The sequence below is a fragment of the Podarcis cretensis genome (genome assembly GCF_951804945.1).
Source record: "Podarcis cretensis genome assembly, chromosome: 1".
Taxonomy (NCBI): domain Eukaryota; kingdom Metazoa; phylum Chordata; class Lepidosauria; order Squamata; family Lacertidae; genus Podarcis; species Podarcis cretensis.
The window spans coordinates 136,858,944-136,879,970 of NC_137170.1; the positions used below are offsets into that span (position 1 = coordinate 136,858,944).

A 21,027-nucleotide genomic window follows, 5' to 3' on the forward strand; every position below is an offset into this window, starting at 1 on the left:
TGGTTGGCCAATTGGTGCCAAAGAAGGATAGAACTTTCTTTATGTATGCTACAACAGCAGCAAGAATACTTATTGCAAAGTACTGGAAGACACAAGATCTACCCACCCGGGAAGAATGGCAGATGAAGGTGATGGACTACATGGAACTGGCGGAAATGACTGGCAGAATCCGAGACCAGGGAGAAGAGTCGGTGGAAGAAGATTGGAAGAAATTTAGTTTACTTACAGAAACATTGTAAAATTAAGGAATGTTAGAAGGATGCTGGAATGAAGTTATGTGGTTTTAGCAGAAATGTTATAAAAGACTAAGTAAAAATGGATTGTTAATTGGTGAAAGAAGAGAATGTAAAATTACAGTATATTAAGATAAACTATTAGGATAAAAACAAAGATGGAAAGGATTTGCTGAAATATCTAACTGAACTAGAATACAAAAAAGGGAGGTGTGAGGAGGTCAAGGAAACAAGCAAATGAAAGATAAGTTATGGGAAGGTTTGATTTATCTTTTTTAATTGTTTGTATTTTTCTGTTTTTTTTCCTTTTTGTTTTTTCTTTTTTCCCTTTGTAACCTTTAAAATTTGAATAAATATTATTTAAAAAAAACCCAGAAGTTTACCAAGGACTGGAATAAGATATGGCATCAAAGTTGCTCTGCTAGCTCTCTGTCATACAAGTAGAAGCAAACATGGAAATAATCTGAGATATGTTTTTAAATACTTGAACAACCTTTTCCAGAAGTGAGAATTATTTAAAACATTCTCACCTACTGCACAGTAAAATTCACCTAAGCAGGCAGGGGCATGGTGTGTGCCCTGGGGGCATGACACGTTGCCTCCAGGGGCATGGCGCACATCCCGGGGGTGTGGTATGCCGCCTGCGAGGGCATGGTGCACTGCCCGCAGGGGCGTGGCACATGTTCTGGGGGTGCGACGCGCCACCTGGGGGGCGTGACACCTGGCGCACACGTGGGGATGTACGGCGCGTGTCCAGGGGGCGCCACGATGGCACACTACCAGAATAGTGGTGCGGGGGGCAGTCTGCTCCCTCTGCACTCCCGTTCCTCTGCCAGTGGCCCTGAACTCATCAAGTAAATGTTTAACGTGTTGACTCTGCTGAACCTATAGCCACCAGCATTAGACCATTATCTAATCATAAGAATTCCAGTTGAGTTATTTACATTAATGAAATCTTAAGTTACTACAGTTATAGAAGATGATTCATCACAGTTAAACACTTTGGTTTTGTAACAAGCGGAGGTCATAAAAGTTCATAACTACTTGTTGAAGATGTTAAAGGTTACTACATTCCAGCAAGATGAATATTTTGTTCTTTTTTTCTTTAAAGTTTATTAAATTTCTCGCTCCTAAATTTTTCCTCATGTACATGGTGATGTCTAGGTGGTGCTTTTTATCACCACACACCTTCTGTGCGCTGCTCACCTAAATACAATCTAGCAACAACTCAACTCAAATGATCTTAATTCGTCTATTGCAGGGGTCAGTAACTATTTTCAGCCGTGGGCTGGTCCACCATCCCTCACAGACCATGTGGTGTGCAGGACTATAATGAACAAATAAAATAATGAACGAATTCCTATGCCCCACAAATAACCCAGAGATGCATTTTAAATAAAAGCACACATTCTACTCATGTAAAAACATGTTGATTCTCGGACTGTCCGCAGGCCGGATTGAGAAGGCGATTGGGCCTCATCCAGCCCACGGGCCTTACGTTGCCTACCCCTTGTCTATTGCCACTGACTGATGCTCACTGAAGGCATGCCCTAAAGATCTTTGGGGACTGTAACTGCAGTATATATGTACAACCCTTAAATAATGTTTTTAACACAGAGGTCTTCTACAAGACTGTTTTTGCACAAGTCCTTTGTATTATTTTTATTTTAAAAATATAGATGCAATTGCAGAAGCTGCAAGCTTCTGTTTTGCCCATTAGCTATTAGCTTGATTTGGTATTTATTTCATCTTCTTTTTTACCTACAGTTTAGACTCAGTGGAGCACATGCTCCTTTTTCTGTTGCTGTTAAAATAAACAACAAAAACAGGGAGAGGACCGGTCTCCCCATCAAATTGCTTCCTTACAGAATCAAGAGTTTAAGCTTTTCTATCTGGCTTGCTTGGTTTTTTTGAGAAACAAATACAATATAATGGATTCTGGTAGGTAGTCGTGTATATCTGAAGAAGTGTGCATGCACACAAAAGCTTATACCAAGAACAAACTTAGTTGGTCTCTAAGGTGCTACTTGGGAGGGACGCGGGTGGTGCTGTGGGTAAAACCTCAGCGCCTAGGACTTGCCGGTCATCAGGTCGGCGGTTCGAATCCCCGTGGCGGGATGCGCTCCCGTTGCTTGGTCCCAGCGCCTGCCAACCTAGCAGTTCGAAAACACCCCCGGGTGCAAGTAGATAAATAGGGACCGCTTACTAGCGGGAAGGTAAACGGCGTTTCCGTGTGCTGCACTGGCTCGCCAGATGCAGCTTGTCACGCTGGCCACGTGACCCGCCCGGAAGTGTCTGCGGACAGTGCTGGCTCCCGGCCTCTAGAGTGAGATGAGCGCACAACCCTAGAGTCTAGCAAGACTGGCCCGTACGGGCAGGGGTACCTTTACCTTTACCTTTAAGGTGCTACTTGACAATATAATTGAATGCTGTAAGGTTTTTTGTTCTTTTAATGCTTTAGTTTTAGTGACATGCATTGCAGGTTGGGAGCTCCAAAGCTTTTGTGTGGCCAAGTGCCCAACGTCAGCACCATGGCCTCCACATACTGTAGCGCTAATTTTCAAACCATCTTCAAGGGTAGCTTCCCACAGAGCACATTACATTCACCTGAGCCCATGTACACATTTGATCAGAAAGGGAATGTACGGTAATCACCTGGTGCCCATTACCGGATTTATATAAAGTCACTCAGATTCGGGAAGAGGTAGACTCCACCATGGGAGCAGGGCCAGGGCAGGAGAGTGCTAGAGTCCTGTCTAGTCAAGTTGCTTGGGATCAATTTCAATCTGTTACCTCTGAGGATGTGGACAGGCTGCTTGGACGAGTGAAACCAACCACCTTGATCCATCCTGGGCGATGGGCTTCGCGGGGTGGTGAATGCTTCTCTCTGTGAGGGAGCCTTCCCAGACCCACTAAAAGAGGCGGTTATCAAACTACTTCTTAAAAAAAACAACTCTAGACCCGGCCAATATGGCCAACTATCGCCCAGTCTCAAATCTTCCATTCTTGGGCAAGGTGATTGAGCGAGTGGTTGCTGAACAACTCCAGGCACGCCTGGAAGAAGCGGACCATTTGGGAAATGTAAAGAACATGAAGGAACATTCTTTCACCTCTGGTGGACTTGCCCTAGAGTGAAGGCCTTCTGGGAAATGATTTATAATGAGTTGAAAAAGGTATTTAAGTATACCTTTACTAAGAAACCAGAGGCCTTCCTTCTGGGCATTGTCGGCCAGAAGGTGTTAAAGAAGGACCGAACATTTTTTATGTATGCAACAACGGCAGCAAGGATACTCATTGCCAAGAGCTGGAAAACTCAAGATCTACCCACACTGGAAGAATGGCAGATGCAGCTGATGGACTATATGCAACTGGCCGAGATGACTGGCAGAATCCGAGACCTGGGAGAAGAGAGGGTTGAAGAAGACTGGAAGAAATTTAAGATTTATCTACAAAAGTATTGTAATTTGGTTGAATGCTAAGAAGGATGCTAGATCATAAATAATTGCCTACCACTGAATTAGATTGAACTTGACGATAAGTGAGATTGAGGGAAACATAAACTTGTGGAGAATAGATTAAATTAACTGAATAAAATTTAAGAATATAAACAAGATGATAAATTGCTGGAAAAAATTCACAACGATGTAAGTGGGAGTGGGAGATGCGAGGGAGTCCAAAGAAGTTCTGAAAAATGTGTTATGATCTATGTTATATTGTTTATTATTTTTGCATTTTGTATTTTAAAAAATCTCAATAAATATTTATAAAAAAAAAAAAAAAAGAAGAAGCGGACCATTTGGATCCCTTCCAGTCAGGATTCAGGCCTCATCATGGGACTGAAACTGCCTTGGTTGCGCTGGTCAATGTTCTCCGGCGGGCTAGGGACAAAGGTGAGAGCTGTTTCCTAGTTCTGCTGGATCTCTCAGCGGCTTTTGATACCATCGACCATAACATTCTTCTGGACCGTCTAGAGGGGCTGGGGGCACCGTCATACAGTGGTTCCTCTCCTTTCTCCTGGGCCGTGTTCAGAAAGTGGTGGGGGGGGGATGAGTGTTCAGACCCCTGGGCTCTCACTTGTGGGGTGCCTCAGGGTTCTGTCCTCTCCCCCATGCTTTTCAACATCTATATGCAGCCACTGGGAGAGATCATCAGGGGGTTTGGGCTGGGTGTTCATCAATATGCGGATGATACCCAGCTCTACCTCTCTTTCAAATCAGAACCAGTGAAAGCGGTGAAGGTCCTATGTGAGTGCCTGGAGGCGGTTGGAGGCTGGATGGCAGCTAAAAGATTGAGGTTGAATCCTGACAAGACAGAAGTACTGTTTTTGGGGGACAGGAGGCGGGCAGATGTGGAGGACTCCCTGGTCCTGAATGGGGTAACTGTGCCCCTGAAGGACCAAGTGCACAGCCTGGGAGTCATTCTGGACTCACAGCTGTCCATGGAGGCGCAGGTCAATTCTTTGTCCAGGGCAGCTGTTTACCATGCATACTTGGCTTCAGACACATGCTGAGCGCCTGCTAGATGTCATACAGTCTATATAGACCCCGATCTTTCCACAAGTGGAATTGCTCATACCTCTTCCTGGCTGAAGGCTGGATGATTCCAATATGGAAAGAGCAGAGAGGTGCCCTGGGCCAGAGAACCTCTACACTTCCTCCACATTATCAATGCTCTCTTCAGAAAAAGATGAGATACATCCCTTAATATAGGTCTAGATATACTAAGAAACAGCAGCACACATATTGAAGGACTAAGTAAAGGTAAAGGTAAAGGTACCCCTGCCCGTACGGGCCAGTCTTGACAGACTCTGGGGTTGTGCGCCCATCTCACTTAAGAGGCCAGGGGCCAGCGCTGTCCGGAGACACTTCCGGGTCACGTGGCCAGCGTGACATCGCTGCTCTGGCCAGAGCCAGAGCCAGAGCCAGAGCCGCACACGGAAACGCCGTTTACCTTCCCGCCGGTAAGCGGTCCCTATTTATCTACTTGCACCCGGAGGTGCTTTCGAACTGCTAGGTTGGCAGGCGCTGGGACCGAGCAGCGGGAGCGCACCCCGCCGCAGGGATTCGAACCGCCGACCTTTCGATCGGCAAGCCCTAGGCGCTGAGGCTTTAACCCACAGCGCCACCTGCGTTGAAGGACTAGAGGGAATTAATTCATAGGGTCCCTTTGGCTATTTTAATTAGCTGCTTTAGATGAAAAGCCTCATGATAGTACTTCAGATCAGGCATTCTCAGTCCTTCCTTCATCCAAGGTCTATAGAGGGTCTTACTGGTCACATGACCATGCTTCCCCAAGCGATAAATCCATTAAGCAACAGTTGCCATTTAACAAAGATATCTGAGGGGATAGTTACAGGGAGGGTTTGAAACAAAAATGGGAATCTTGGTAAAACAGAGGTCTCTGAATTGCTGCAATCCAGTCCAGGCAACTAAGCCGTAGGTGTTTCCAAGACTTCAGCTCGGCATCAATTGAATTATGCCATTTCCCCAAATTCCTTGGCCAAAGTTGCTTGAGATCGTTCATGATAATCATTGTTGCAATCTGGCTCATGGAGAAAATTGGAACCTAATTTTTGAGCCATTCATGACTTGATTGAGAATGAGAATACCGATATTGCTCATGTTCCTGAAAGCTGGGTGGATGAGCTGGTATGAGCTGTTCTGACTCAGCTGTGGCTGCCCAGAAACTAGACACAACATCAGCGCATGCTGCAGGCATGGATGGGGAAGGGGGGCTTGCCATTGGCCTTATCAAGAAGCGCTGCCTGGTGCCATTGTTCTCCTTTAGGCACCAGGGGAAATCTCATTCAGGCAAGCATTTTCAGTTCAGTTAATGAGGTGTTATTAGGAGAGTTCTTACCTCTTATAGATATTTTGTATATTTTATAGACTATTTATAGATTAGGTATTTAGTGAACTCATTGCATGTTTTCTATTGAGGTGTTTGTTTGTTTGTTTGTTTTGCTGGGGTGGTGGTTGGAATTAATATCAAACTGTACCACAAAAGAAAAAATAGCACTGGTTGCACCAAACTGGTGATTGACTAGAAAGTCTAAAAATCATGGTTCTACTCATAAAAGAAATTCTACAGAATTCAGAATCCTGTCATAATAAATTTAACAACAACGAAAATAAAATAATCATAATAATAAGCAGCAGCAGCATTACCAACCTGAGATAACGGCTTCTTCCAGGCACAGTTTACCCCTCCAATTATAATCATGTTTGGCATTAGTGGCCTTGGATATTCAGCCACAAAGTCCATTCTCATCAGCCAAATGGATCCATGACTTAGAAGTTCTGTGAGACTCAGATCTCTCTGCAGAAACTCTGAAGCAAGACTTGCATAAGGAGAGTAGACAAAACTGCAGAGGAAGTATTCTGCCAGGTGGAACAGCAGATTTTTCACACGCTGGGCAAACGTCATATGATCTGAGTTTCCTGTCATACCTCTTGGGACATAAGAAGGAGGCCTCGGACACTGTGCAGCTTCAGAGTCAAAACCACATGGTATTCCTCGTAAGAAAAAGACAGAAGGGATGCCAAAGTAGTCAGCAACTATCTGGCCACAAGGCATCATAGGATCTGTAAAGAGAGCATCAAATTTGCTCTCCTTGATATAGCTCATCAGTTCTTGGTTGTATAGTAAATGTGTGCAAGCAGCTAAGAACATAGCATTTGTCTGTTTCATTCTCTCAATTGTTCTAAAAAACCTGACCAAAAAAGGAAGCTCTTGAAAATTGTCATTTCCAAATTCTTTAATAGAGATATTCATTTCTTCTTGGGTGAAGGGCACTGGATAACTTTTCAAAGTATAAACATCATCTGACGCTTTTATGTGCATATTGATTTCAGGTGCAACGACGACTATCTCGTGTCCATTCTTCTTGAGTTGGTTCAGGATAGATTGCATGCTGAGCCAGTGGCTTCCATCCATGGGTACCACCAGGAGTTTCCCACCAGAAACAAAACTCAAAGAATATAGAAGCAGCATGAGGATGGAAATGTATGCCTGGGAGCAGGCCATGGGAGCCATTTTTTTGGTCTGTCTGCTTGCTGCTCTCTCAGAAAGTATCACCTGTATGCTCCAAGCCAGCCCCTTATATACTAGAGTGCAAAGTCTGACCTTGTGTGCTCTCTTGAAGTAAACATTTAACTAAAAGCCAAGGCTTCTAGTTAAACATTTACTTTGGGAGGTGCTAAAGCTTATAAAAGGTACTACTGGAATTATACAAAATGTTTAGCCATCCTTCATTTTCTTGTTATTGCTTGCATTGTTACAGAGAATACCTTTGCAGTTGTTATGTTTGAAAACAATAAAAACTTTCCATTGTAATTATAATAAAAGAAGTGAGCGAATGAGTAGTGGTTAGAGCCTGCTCAGCTAAGGAACAGGCACAGAGTCAATGCAGTATTTAATCCCATCCTTGCATCCATCAGATGCCATTGTCATAAATGATGTCAGCCAATGGGCAAGTACAGCTGGTGGGCATCTGAGAGATTCAGGAAGGGGTTGCACTGAAATCCATGCTAAAATGAAGGGGGAATACTTGTTTTACCAGCTTCTTGCAAGGTGTTTTTAAGTCTCAACTTCAGGACTTCAAAGCACCTTGCCCACAGGGTCAACCCTGAGAAGGATCAGGCCAGTGGAAACAAGATATTTCTCCAACCCTGCTAGGAATTTATCAGTGTGGACTTGATAGTTCTTGTTCTTACATAATGAATCCTATTTATTCTTCAACTGAAAACATCATTGCTCTATAGGATTGTAGTTGTGTGACACGTTATTTAATTTAAATGTTCATATTAAATAAACTTCTTGCACAGTTTCATCACCACCTAATATAACACTGTGCTCTGCAGGAGTCTTTCAGCTTCTGAGCTGATGACTCATCATTATCTGAGCAGTGATAATGTGAGATTTTATCACCAATAGCCTCAGATTTACCCATAATTCCCCTTCCTACTCCTCACAAAGTCTGATAAATTTCTTTTAATTGGGTGGTGCCAGGGGAGCATGTTTGGGATGCAGTTATGACAGCGACACCGCCATTGCCAGCCTTATCATGAGCCATGCTGAGCTACATCTCTCTTCTCCACATTTGCTCCTATCACTCCCTGCTCTTGCTTTCCTAGCCAGCTGCCAGCCTGACACCAGGGATGTGGGAGCTCCTGTTTTCACCCAGAGGAAGGGAATGCTGGACTTTTTTAAAGAACCCATTTATCTTAGCCAAATGGAGCTGTAACACAAACATCGGAGATATGTTAGGTGTGAGTTTGTGTGCTAGTAAGGAAAACAAGTAATAATTCAGGTTCTGTTGAATCAAAGTCAGGCAACACAGAGGTCAGATAAGGCAAAATTCAAAGAAAACATAGTATCAGCATCAAATTTTATTTCGGTCACAGACCAGTAAAGACAGCACCTTGGATAGCTCCATGTGACTCTCAGTCTGAGAGAGCAAAATCTCAGGCAGCAAGATCCACAGGGGCAGCAGATTCAGCCTCCAAGAAATGCATTGCTGGCTGCTACTTGGGGGCAGATCTACCGCCTCCTTGGCAGCCCACCCCCAGGCCACCTCTACAGAGGTCTCTCTGCAAAAAGGAGGCATTGCTCGTCTCCCACCCATAGCAAGAAAATGGTGAGGGCTGCCTTCTGGGGTCTCCTGGGTTCTGCACCCACCCAGTGTGATGCAGAACAGCCCCCCCCCCCCAACACAAAATAGTCTTTGACTATTTTCAACCATTGGGTAAGGTTGATTTGATTCCCCCCACCCCGCTCTTGATGTAGATCTGTACTTCCTCCTTGTTCTCTATGAGGATCTTTATTACCCCTCTGTTCTTGATTTTCACTGGTGGATTGGGGGGGGAGCCATTTTGTGGTTCACCTCGGGTGACAAAATGTCTTGGGCCAGCCCTGGCTCTAACTTACTTCAGGAGCAGCTGAGTGATGGTGCTGGGAAGACCACTGTTCGGCTGGGGCTTCCAGACTGGAGTCCAAGGATGGCAAGGTGGTCTGCTGGGGTTTCAAAGGTGCTGGCAAAAAGGCTCCTCCTGTACTGGAGTCTCCAGGACACAGGAAGTGCTTGCAGCCAGTTCAGATCCTCAAGCAGTGAGAGTGATGTTCTCACCTGATGAGGTTTTGCCTTTCCACCCCTCCCAATGAGACAAGAGGATCTGAAACCAAGCTTATTGTACAAAACACCAAAGAGAAATGTGCATGTAATTGCAAATGCAAACAGCCAATACTGTAACTTCGAGCTTTGGCAATGTTAACATAAGTATGGGGTATATTGTAAATAAATGTATAGATTCTGAGGGAGGATGAGAATGGCTAAGACCATCATTTGTTCCACAGAGACCTCTGACACTGAAGTGGAAGACTTTTTCCCAAGCAAAAGCTCCACTTTAACAAAAAGAGGATACTACACAAATCTGCCTCCATAAGAACGGAACAATGTCTCATAATCCTGTGCCTCATCCTGGCGCAGCAATTTGGGGGAAATTCCCATGTACTGAGACTAATTGCCAAGTGGGGTGCAGTTAGGGGGAGATGGCAACAAATGGGGAGAAAGTTAATGCTTTTCTCCCCAGCTGCAGAAGACGGGGCCAGTAGACTAGGAGAAAATGTCCCATCCACACTTCTTTGGCTTTTGTGTTTCACTTTACACTTGCTTACATTGAATGCAATCTCTTTTTGTTTTCATCACACTGAAGATTTTGTATCATCAGCAAACTTGCCTATTTCACTGCTCCTTCAGTGACCCTCAAAGCACATGTTCTCCCACCTTGTGGGCTCTAAGTATGCACAGCATAAGCCAAGGGATATAGCCTCATTTGATTCTCCTGTATAGTAAGCCCACAACTTACTCACATTTAACTTGTGCGCATTCAGCTTTATGCACTTGGCAATGAATGAATGAATAGGGGGCAGAGGGAGGGAATAAAAAGGGGAGGGAAAAAGTACTTTGGCAATACCACCTGCCATTGTATATTGACTATTCATGGTTTTAGCTTTAGGCACAATCCCTGAAATGTACCCCTGTGTAAGCTGCAGGCCTACTGTATACTGGTGCGCTGTGACTGGGTGTCAAGTTGCACAATATCCTATCATCCATCATAGTAACACATGCAGGAATGTACTGGCAGGTACTGGGGGCTGTCACTCCTTATCAGGGCATTAAGTACTTGCTACTACAACTCTTTAGACCAGAGCGTTCCTTATCGGGTATTGTGACACGTTAGAGTCCACCTGATTCCTGAGTGATGTAACATGATTGGCCGACCCATAGTGGGGGCTGCAGGTCTGCAGTTAGGCTGCCAAAGTCTAAAATAAAAATTTGCCCCCATTTTCTGTTCCTTCTCACACTATCCCCTTGGTTCACAATTCTCTGTTTTATCTGGAAATGATCCCCGGCAAGAGCTAACAGGATGCATTTCTCAGTTCCAGCCAACAACCCCCCCCCCTACTGAAATGCAGAGGAGAATGCCCCAGACTTTTTCTGCTGACTTGACAGCTGAACTTGGAAGATAATTCAATCAAAACCACACTGTATCACTTATCAGTTGGCTACTGAAACCTCTGTGACCTTCCAATAATTAAAGCTCCCCTCACAAAGAATCCTGGGAACTGTAGTTTTGTTAATCACAGAGCTACAGCTCCCAGCACACTTAATCAATCACAGTTTCCAGGTTTATTTTTCCGGGGGGGGGGGGGAGTGCTTGAAATGTACGCATCCATCTAGAGTCAAGCATTCCCTGTTGTCAAGGACATCTCATTAATTCTTTCCTTTTCTGTACCTTGATACTTCATTGCAAATGCATTTAGTTCATTTGTTTTTTCTTTCTAAGACTATAACTGAGCTTAGACTTCTGAAACCAGTGTAATTTTAGGGGAGCAGTTAGTGGCATAAACCCAGGCAGGCTGACTCTCTTGAGTCTCCTTGCTTTGAGCCCCCATCCCTGTAGCTGCTCATCATGTGATCCTTGCCCAGTAAAACATTGTGCTCAAGGAATGCCTTCCTTTTTAGATTCACCCAGGCACTCTTGTTCCTCCTCCATTTTGACATGTTTTTCATATAGTTTGTAAAGAAGGCCAGGGATATAACTGCACACATACCCATTTCTTCTATTTCTCTCTCCTCCTTCTCCCCAGCTTCTACTACACTGCTCTTTTTAATCTGATCCAGTTCTCTGTGGGGGTGTTGGTTTGTATCATACTCAAATAACACCTTTTTCATTCCCCCCCACCCTTAACCATCCCTCCTGAATAACAGTATAGCTTGGATGGGGCCTATTAAAGAGGTTGCAACTAACTTGTGACATAAAAATATAATAACAGTTAAAAGTCACAAATGAAATGGAAAACAGTAGATATAGTTTATACACTATCCCTCAATATCAACAAGCACCAGAAATGCAATTTTGACAAACCCCTGCTGTAACAAGTCAATACGGCCATGTTTCTCAGATCAAATAATCACAGGACCAGGCAGTTTTCTTTAAGCAAAGGTTTATCTCCACAACTGCTGAGCTACAGCCACAAATGTCCCATCCCATGCCCCTACCGACCTTGTTTTCAAACAGGAGTACAGAAATCAACATCTCACTTTGAGAATTCATTCAAGTGTGGCTGTGTTCGTAGCAAAGAGCATGGTAGCAACACAGATCTAAGCTCAAAACCATTGATACATAGCACCTACCTGTGGCAGGATTTTGCCTTCTTCACAGTTAATTCCTCCAATGAAGACCATATTTGGCATCACAGGTCTGGGATACTCAAATACAAAGTCATATCGTAAAAGCCAGACAGAGCCATTTCTGTAAAGTGTTGGTAAGTGAACGTCTCTCTGAAAGAGTTCTGAAGCAAGCTCTTGGTAAGAAATGTACAGTCTCTTAAAAAGTGGCGTCTCTAAGAAGCTAATGAGCTGGTTCAACACTCGCTGGGCAAATGTCATGTGATCAGTGTGGCTGCTATAGCATCTTGGGACATAAGAAACTGGGTCTGGACATTTGCTGATAGCATTCTCTAAACCGCATGGGAATCCACGAAAGAAGTACACAGAAGGGATGGAGAGATGTTCAGCGAGGATGACTCCACATGGCAAAGCTGGATCTGTGAAAAGTGCATCAAACTGAGTCTCTTCCAGGTACTTCATGACTTCTCTGTTCCTCAGAAGGCTTTTGCAATTAATGAAAAACATCTCAACGAGATGCATTAAGCTCCTATATGCTCCTAAAATCATGGCAGGAAAAGAGACTTCATCAAAGGGCTGGTTGCCAAACGAACGGAAACGCTGGGAAAGATCATCTGCTGTATACGGCACAGCAAATGTTTTCCTTGTGTAATACTTGGATTCTTTCATGAGCAGATTAACTTCTGGAGCCACCACAACTATCTCATGCCCTCTTTCACTGAGCTTCTCCACTACAGCACGCATGCTGAGCCAGTGGCTTCCATCCTGCGGTATCACTAGCAGCCTCTTTGCCTCTCCAAAGCAGATGAGAACAAAGACAAAACAGACAGCACTGCCATGAAAGCGAGGCACGGCAGAATCCATCTTCAATGACAGCCTATATTTGTTATGTAACCATGTAACGCTACCTTTTAAATCCTGAGCAGCGTGCCGTTAACCTTGGATTTACCTGCCCATATTGTTAATGATTGGTATAAAGCACAAGGTTGCTGGTTAATGAGAGTCCCTTTCCCCAGTGACACTGGTGAAATACTTGCACTGGATCAGTTAGAAATTTGGCCTGATTCTGTAGCTTGCACAAAATCTTCTTCAGACATGGGTGCCCAAAAATAATGTACCAGACATCTTCTCTGGAAGTGACCTCCTTAATACAGCATGCACTTCTTCACATGTTTGTGGCGTGATCTGCTTGCTGTTCCAAATCAATCCCTGAGGGTCAAACTGCAGGCAGCACTACTCAAACATATGCTTGCATCAGCTTGCTTTGTTTACCAAGTGATATATGACAAGCGGTATGCCACATGATGTCAGTTACATGCATGATCAAACAGGAGTAATATGAACCAACTTTATTCAAACAAACTTGCTTTCAACTCCCCAACTCTCTCTATCCCCGGTCTGTTTCTGCTAACTCGCTTCCTGGTAGCTGTTCCCTTACGTTTATCTCCCTGACTGCTGCCCTAAACCCTCTTTACTTAGTTCCATTATGCACTTGGAAGCTTTAAATGTGGAGCAGGAAGCTGCTCTCTCTACCCATCAAGAAGGAGCTCTTTTTTTTCTCCATGGAGTGAAAAGAAAGTTGTGGGTCATTTTGACTGGGAAAATGGCATTTTAGTATGGCCATGTTTTAACTCCAAGTAGCTGCATATCTATGGCTGCTTTGCACAAAAATCAAAAACCATTATGGAATTCTAACTGTCAGGTAATTTAACCTTAAGGCTGTACATTTCACTGTACTGGGCAGGGGTGGGAGAAAAGTGAGAATGAAAATTTGCCGTCAGGACCTTGGAGCCTTTGCAAAGGAGCAGCTGTCGGAGGAACTGGCCATTCAAAACAGTTTCTTGTTTCCCCCCAAACTTAATTTCATCTAATTCTGGAAAAAAAAGTCATAGCTTTAAAAAAGAAGACCATAGAAAAGAGGGAAGTGTGATGCTTCAGTTTTCCCAAATCAAGAATCAGAATCTGACCCAAGCTGAACTCAGAACTTCTGAATTGGGCCAGGTAAAATTGGGCTATTTCAGAAGTGCTGAATCAATCAGGGTCAAACTGAATAATAAACTCCTAATTTATTTATAAATTCATCAAAACTGGCTTAGGATATATTTCATCCATCGGCAGTAAAATACCAACAATCCTCTATTATTTTTTAATTTATTAAATTTGTATACTGCTCTCAATCAGGGTGGTTCACAGCATTTACAAATGCAATAGTCATCTTTTGATGTCAGACTATGGATTACATCAGTTTTTAACCTGAATATGAAATACAGTGGTACCTCAGGTTACATACACTTCAGGTTACATACGCTTCAGGTTACACACTCCGCTAACCTAGAAATAGTGCTTCAGGTTAAGAACTTTGCTTCAGGATAAGAACAGAAATTGGGCTCTGGCGGCACGGCGGCAGCAGGAGGCCCCATTAGCTAAAGTGGTGCTTCAGGTTAAGAACAGTTTCAAGTTAAGAACGGACCTCCGGAACGAATTAAGTACTTAACCCGAGGTACCACTGTAAAGGTTGTCTTCTTCAGTTAAAAATGCTGAAGTATGTGGTTTTCTTTTTTGTGCCCACAACTCCAGCTTAGGTAGAATAAGAAATCCATGTAGAATGAGAACGAAGCCCACTGAGTCATCAAGTCCAACTGCTGAACACCTGACCTACAGTAGGAATCCAACCTATACCTTATCAAAGGAATAAGTACCACAAAGGAATACAGGGCATTCAACCGGAATCATTTTAGCATTTTTAAGTCAATCATATTTATTTCATGTTTATTAGTTCAGAATGTCACTGCTGTTTAAATAGGCTGTATTTCCCCTGGGGCCAAAAACCCAGTTTGCACCCCCCCCAAGCATTTGTGTACACACACACACAGGCTGGGAGCCTCAGTGGTGCCCCTCTGGAGGCTTCACCTGGGGCAAAACACCTGTCTAACCCTGCTGCCCCCCCCCCCATAGCTATGGCTTTAGGTACCTTTAGCATTACCATGCTTATCACAAGAGATCAGGATTGGCGTGCTCCACCTAAAAAACCCTCAAGCCCCATTAGCTAATTTAATTAAGATATTTATATTTGATCACTTTGACTGTAATTGGAGAAAGGGAGCCAGAGGTAACTGCAAAGTGGATAGATCAAGAAGTATTAGATCCTCTGTCCGTAACAAAGGAAATTGGTCCTTTAAAATGTGTGTTTGCAATGGAATTTGTATGTCGGTATAATTTGTATCTTCTTCATGGGAACCCTGTAGATGTATCTAATGGACATTAGACCTGCAGTTTATTAGGAATTCCAGATGTTCACCGTTGCCAGAAACAGACTAGTAGCCAGTGGGGCTGCTGTAACAAGGGAGTCATATGCTCCTTACTACCAGCCCGTCAACAGTTTGTCTGCACCTTTTAGGGCCAGTTGAAGTTTCTGACTACATTTCAAAGGCAAACCCACAGTAATCAGACTACAGGAATGGGCACAGATTGTGCACAAATTTTAACTGTGCAAATGCATTTCTGGCCACCACAGAAACCTGGGTATGCAGACCCAGGGCTGAATCTACTCATACATCTGGGTCCACATGCTCAAGTCCAACCGGCTGCAACACACCCAACAAAACATACTCCAACAGCACAATATGTCTATTCAGAAGTAAGTCCCATTGACCTCTCCCAGCAAATACGCAGCAATCTCCTAGCAGCTCTGATATAGTTTCTATGCAGCCAGTCACCCATGCAACTATAAACCAGACTTTTACCTAGTTCACAAAGTGTAATCAGAACATTCTTTTATATAATGTGGTTAAGGGGTACATAAAAATGGATTGTTAACATGTAAAAATGTAAAGTTATAATATATTACGATAAAGTATCAAGATAAATGCAAAAAGGGTAAGGACTTGCTGAAACAACTATTGAACTAGAATACAAAAGAGGGAGGTGTGAGGAGGTCAGGGAAATAAGTAAATGAAAGACAAGACATGGAAAGATTGAAATGTTTTTAATTGCTTTTTTACTTTTTCTGTATTTTGAATTTTTTGTTTTCTTTTTCTTTTTTCATTTTTGTAATTTTTTTGAAGTTTTAATAAATATTATTATATATATAAAAGAACATTCTTTTATAATATACCCCTAGCATCCTATGTGTGTTTACTTGGAAGTAAGTTTCACTGAATTAAATGTAACTTGCTCTTGAGTAGGTGTGCATAAGACTGCAACATTAGTTTTGGAGCCATTTCTTAAATTCTATCACTTGGTGTATTCTAAACGGTTTGATTTCATTTGCAATGTTATCTGGATGATGTTCCATTCATTATGGAAATTACGCAAATGTAACCCTCATGATTGACGTTCACAATGTGCAATTCATATCCTTTACGTGTACTATTACATGCACAAGCACTTCTTACTTAAATGCAATTTTTATCCTTAAAGAATTTGTGAATAAAAAGTAATGGACGTACCTGTGGCAGGATTTTGCCTTCTTCACAATTTATCCCTCCAATGAAGACCATACCTGGCATCACAGGTCTGGGATACTCAAATACAAAGTCGTACCGTAAAAGCCAGATAGAGCTATTTCTGTAAAGTGTTGGCAAGTGAACATCTCTTTGTAGAAATTCTGAAGCAATATCTTCATACTTATTATAAAGAGTTTTAAAAAGTGATGTTTCTACAGAATTGACAAACAGATTAATCACACGTTGGATGAAAGTCATTTGGTCTGTGTACCTGGTATAGCATCTTGGGATATAGGAAGTAGGGTTTGGAGATTTACAAATTGCATGCTCTAAACTGCATGGGAATCCACGGAAGAAGTACACGGAAGGGATGGAAAGATGTTCAGCGAGGATGACTCCACATGGCAAAGCTGGATCTGTGAAAAGTGCATCAAACTGAGTCTCTTCCAGGTACTTAATGATTTCTTTGTTCCTCAGAAGGCTGTCACAGTTGTAGAAAAACATATTTATTATATACATGTTGTTCTGATATTCTTGGAGAATTGTGTAAGGAAAAGAAACCTTACGGAAAAGGTTGGAAGCAAACTTTCGAAATCCAGCGTCAAGATCTGCCTTTTTGTACGGCACTGGGTATGTTTTTTGTTTATAATGCTTCGATTCCTTTAAGAGCAAATTAATTTCTGGTGCCACCACTGTTACCTCATGACCCTTTTCACTGAGCTTCTTGACAACAGCATTCATGCTGAGCCAGTGGCTTCCATCTTGTGGTATCACCAGCAGCTTCCCAGTTTCAGTAAAGTTAATGATAGCAATAAAAAACAGAAGCCATGCAGTCAAGTGGATAGGCCGATGAAAAAGATAAGCCATCTCTTCACCCAGAAAAAGTCTGTCAATAAGAGGAAACCCTTGTGTATTTCTGTATTGTGTACTTGTTTAGCGCAGGAATAAAAAACTAATCTTGCTTTAGTCTATAAGCCAGATATTCTACCCGTCTGCATTAATCATTAGTCCAACATGATCTGCTGAAAGTTCATGGCCATGAAAGCCCTCCTGTTTGCCCTGAAAATGAAGTACCATAAGCAATGGTGCAATGCTACAGCTCATTTATGAACTAACAAAAGGCCCTGACTAGGAAGGATCAGGAATGGAAGTGAGAGGCTAATCTGAAGTGCAAAGTAGTAAAAACAGGTTTTGTAACAGCTAGGGAAAACTGCTGATAAGAGACATGACAGTTCAGAGACCAGATCAAAATGTGATTATAAACTGTGGTTTCGTGAGAAGTTTGTAAAGGAAGGGGGGCTGGATGAGAGCCAACAACCTGAAGCTCAGTCTGGATAAGATTGAGGCGCTGTTAGTGGGTGATTCCCTAAACCAGATGGATAGGAGGCTGCCTGCTATAGATGGGGTGCCTTCCATCAGCTTCAGCTGGTAGCCCAGCTGTGCCCCTATCTGGACAGAGGCAGCCTAACTCCTGCCGTCTGTACTCTAGTTAGTGCCTTCTTCATTAGATTATTACATGTTATACGTAGGGCTGCCTCTGAAGACGGTTCAGAAACTTCAGTATTTGGCAGCTAGGTTGCTCCTCAGAGTAAGATGGCTTGAGCATATTACGCCAATCCTGGTCCGACTGCACTGCCTGCCAGTTAGTTTCCAGGCCTAATTCAAAGCGCAGCTTTTGGCCTATAAAGCCTTAAACGGCTCAGGACTCCAATTCCTCAAGAACCACGTCTCCCCATATGAACCAACCCAGACCCTGAAATCCTCATTTGAGGCCCATTTTTGTGTGCCCCCTCCATGAGATTTGTGGAATCTTTAGGCACCAGCCAAAAACGCTACTCATTAACCAGGCCTTTGGCTGCTTAACATTCTATGCCCTTTTAAGTGTGGGATGGGAGTTATTGGTTTGTTTTTCTTATGTATTTTATGCTCTCATTTTGTATTTCTATGTTCTGAATCGCCCTGTGATCTTCCGATAAAGGACGGTATACAAATTTAATAAATAATAATTAAAACATAGCTTATGATCATCAGTAGCAGAAACTGTGATTTTGAATGCGGGTTTAAACCATGTTTTGTGCTTACTTTGGTCGGGTGAAATATCAGAGTCATAGCTGTCAACTTTCAGATTTGAAAATAAGGGATCAGCAGCCTCACCTGTCCCGGAGACAGTGTGCGGGATTTCTAACAATCCAGGATAGCAGCGGAAAACGACGCTGAAATAAGGGAATTTCCCACAAAAAAGGGGAACGTTGACAGCTATGATCAGAGTTGATAAGCCATAGTTTTGTCTGTTGGTCTGCCTCTGTGCTAGGAAACTGGAGTGTTTCACAGACAAAAAGCTGTTAACTATGGACATGCTCAGAGGTTAGCTTAAATTAAACTAAGTTCTGCTGTGAAATCAGCTCAGCCCAAGGGCCAAACTACACATGACAATGGGAGATTTGACACACTGGAGATGAGATGTGTGTGTGTAAAACCTAAGCTATACTTCTCAAAGTTTGGTAATCTAAACTGGATTTTGAGGGCTTAGGCCTCACTTCAGAGTAGTTGATTGGGCTTGGTGTGCTTATGTAAAAGGAAGTAGCTCCCCAGAATAAATTAGATTACCAGTATGGAGCACCTATACACATACAGCTAACTTGTCACTGAATGTGTATGTGTTATATATGAGCAGTGGAGGCAGCAGGGCACATAATCTCAGGGGCTATATCTTTTTTCATGTGTAGTAAACACGTGGAAGCAAAGCTTAAAAAGATCTATAGAAAAGTTAAGCAGTCTTCAATTTGAGTTAATGAAATTTCATGGAGTCTAGTGTGTTTTGTGTGCCATGAAAGTAGAGAGATTTCTGACTCCTGCCTTTTCGCTCTTAAAATGGATCTTCTGCATAATATTAGAGGGGAACTACCTACCAATTATACTAGCTAATAGGGCTGTGCATAAATAATAAAAGAAAGATATTCACCTTCGAACTCACTTTTGTTTGCTCATATAACAGGTTGCTGAGATGACAGGTTGCCTCAGCATGATTTGACATTATGTGGTTTGCATCTGAGGTGAAATGTCACCTCATTTTCTGAAGCTCCTGATTACTTCCTCCTGGACTATAATTGGAAAATTAATAAATATCTATAAACTTACAACATTTCTGATAGAATTGGATGAAATTTGGAGCATAGTACCCATTCAGACAGAATGAAGCCTGTCAAATTTAATATTAATAGGTGGGTTTTTGTTGCTGTCCAGGGCATCTTTAACATTTGTGTGTTACTTAAAGGGAAAAAGCAATTAATTCCTATAACATTTTTATTTCTTGACAAAATTATTAGAAATAAATAGAAGTTTTTGTGCTGGGTTAGGTGCCTTTAACATTTTTAAAGGGAAGTGACTCCCCCCCCCCCCCCCGTGGTCAATGTTATGTGACTGCTACATCAACATGCAGTGTTTTAGGGTACACAATAAAAATTAAAAATAACCCTCCTCACTTCTAAGCCTGAAAGCCCCATCTACCTACTCTTCATGATAAAGGTGTTTTGGTCTTCATTTCATAGCCAAGATGGCTGGCTCATCACTTTGGCTTTATTTCAAAAGCAGGTTATTTTTGAGCTATTTCTAGTACGCTAGCAGGTGTCTCTCTCTCTTACGATCCCACTTTCTGCCCTTACCTGCCTGATAGGTCCAGAGGTACTGAACACAGGATTAATGCATTCAAGCTTACCTCTGGAACGTCATAGTGCATCAGTTACTACAGGACAGTATTTTGTTTTTCCCATTACCATCATCTACTCCCTCTTTTCTGCATTTACTGTCCACGCACACAAGTAGTACAAGAGATACTTCCCAGTATAATTGCAATCCTAGTCATTGCTTTCCAATGTCTTCTTTCCAAGTAAATATGCACAGGATTGGGCTACCATGTTTTAAATACTGGAAAACGTCTGAAGGCAGCCCTGTGTTGGGAAGATTTTGTTTGATGTTTTATTTTGTTTTATATATTCTGTAAGCCTCCCAGAGTGGGGAAACCACTCTTGGGCAGGATATTGTTGTTGTTGTTGTTGTTGTTGTTGTTGTTGTTGTTGTTGTTGTTGTTGTTGTCGTCTTTCTAATCCTGCCTGTCTTCTGCTGGCCAGCAATGATGAAGAGGACAAGTCTTAAAAATAAAGCAACTTAAAACTAAATTCTTGAAGTGACTATTTTGCAAAAGAAGAAAAAGTTTCTGTATCTGATTAATTAATATCAATCGTTCATACAAATGGGAGCACATGGCTGGTCCAGAACATTTTGCTGCCTGAATCGAAGGGCAAAATGGCACTCTCTTCATTCATGCTGCAGAATAGGCACAAAAGTTAAAGTTCCTTTAAGGTGAGCATATTTCAAAGGAACGGATTAAGATAAAAGGTACAAGAGTCCTGTCCTCTATTTACCTCTGATTGTACTAATATCTGCCCAGCAGTTAAACATTGGTTAGATATCACACTGTTGCCTTGCATCAGGACTTTAGTACGTATATCCCTGAAATTGGATCAAATGTTAAAACAACAGACTTTGAACTGATTACCTTCCTATGGATAGGAAGAAATGCATTTAAAATTCAAGCTGATTGTGTTGATTCACGCTAGGTTAATCTGTTAACTCAATTTTATAGTGGCTATTCTCAAGT

General features: G+C 42.5%; 2 protein-coding genes across 5 annotated transcripts in view; both read right to left on the minus strand.

The window, feature by feature from the left end:
* LOC307217726 (UDP-glucuronosyltransferase 1A6-like) overlaps positions 1-12,804 on the minus strand; it is a 40,171-nt gene extending 27,367 nt beyond the window's left edge. Inside the window, exon 1 of one of the 2 annotated variants that reach the window (XM_079979511.1) lies at positions 11,932-12,804. In XM_079979511.1, the coding sequence (XP_079835637.1) occupies positions 11,932-12,789 (858 nt within the window). In that variant the 5' untranslated portion in view covers positions 12,790-12,804. Of the gene's footprint in view, positions 1-6,404; positions 7,317-11,931 lie in introns of those variants that run through there. The other variant, XM_079979509.1, reaches the window with a different exon arrangement.
* A 1,260-nt stretch (positions 12,805-14,064) lies between these two features.
* On the minus strand, positions 14,065-18,402 carry LOC307219289 (UDP-glucuronosyltransferase 1A6-like). 3 transcript variants are annotated; one of them, XM_079982388.1, is made up of 2 exons: positions 16,374-18,397; positions 14,065-14,580 (listed from the first exon to the last, which is right to left on the minus strand). In XM_079982388.1, exons 1-2 carry the CDS (start codon positions 17,235-17,237, stop codon positions 14,416-14,418), a joined length of 1,029 nt encoding a protein of 342 aa, XP_079838514.1. In that variant the 5' UTR covers positions 17,238-18,397; the 3' UTR covers positions 14,065-14,415. The 3 variants fall into 3 exon arrangements, with proteins under 3 accessions (XP_079838514.1, XP_079838515.1, XP_079838516.1); XM_079982389.1 differs by having other exon boundaries at positions 14,441-14,598; positions 16,374-18,402; XM_079982390.1 differs by having other exon boundaries at positions 14,441-14,604; positions 16,374-18,400.
* Between the last annotated feature and the right edge of the window lie 2,625 nt (positions 18,403-21,027).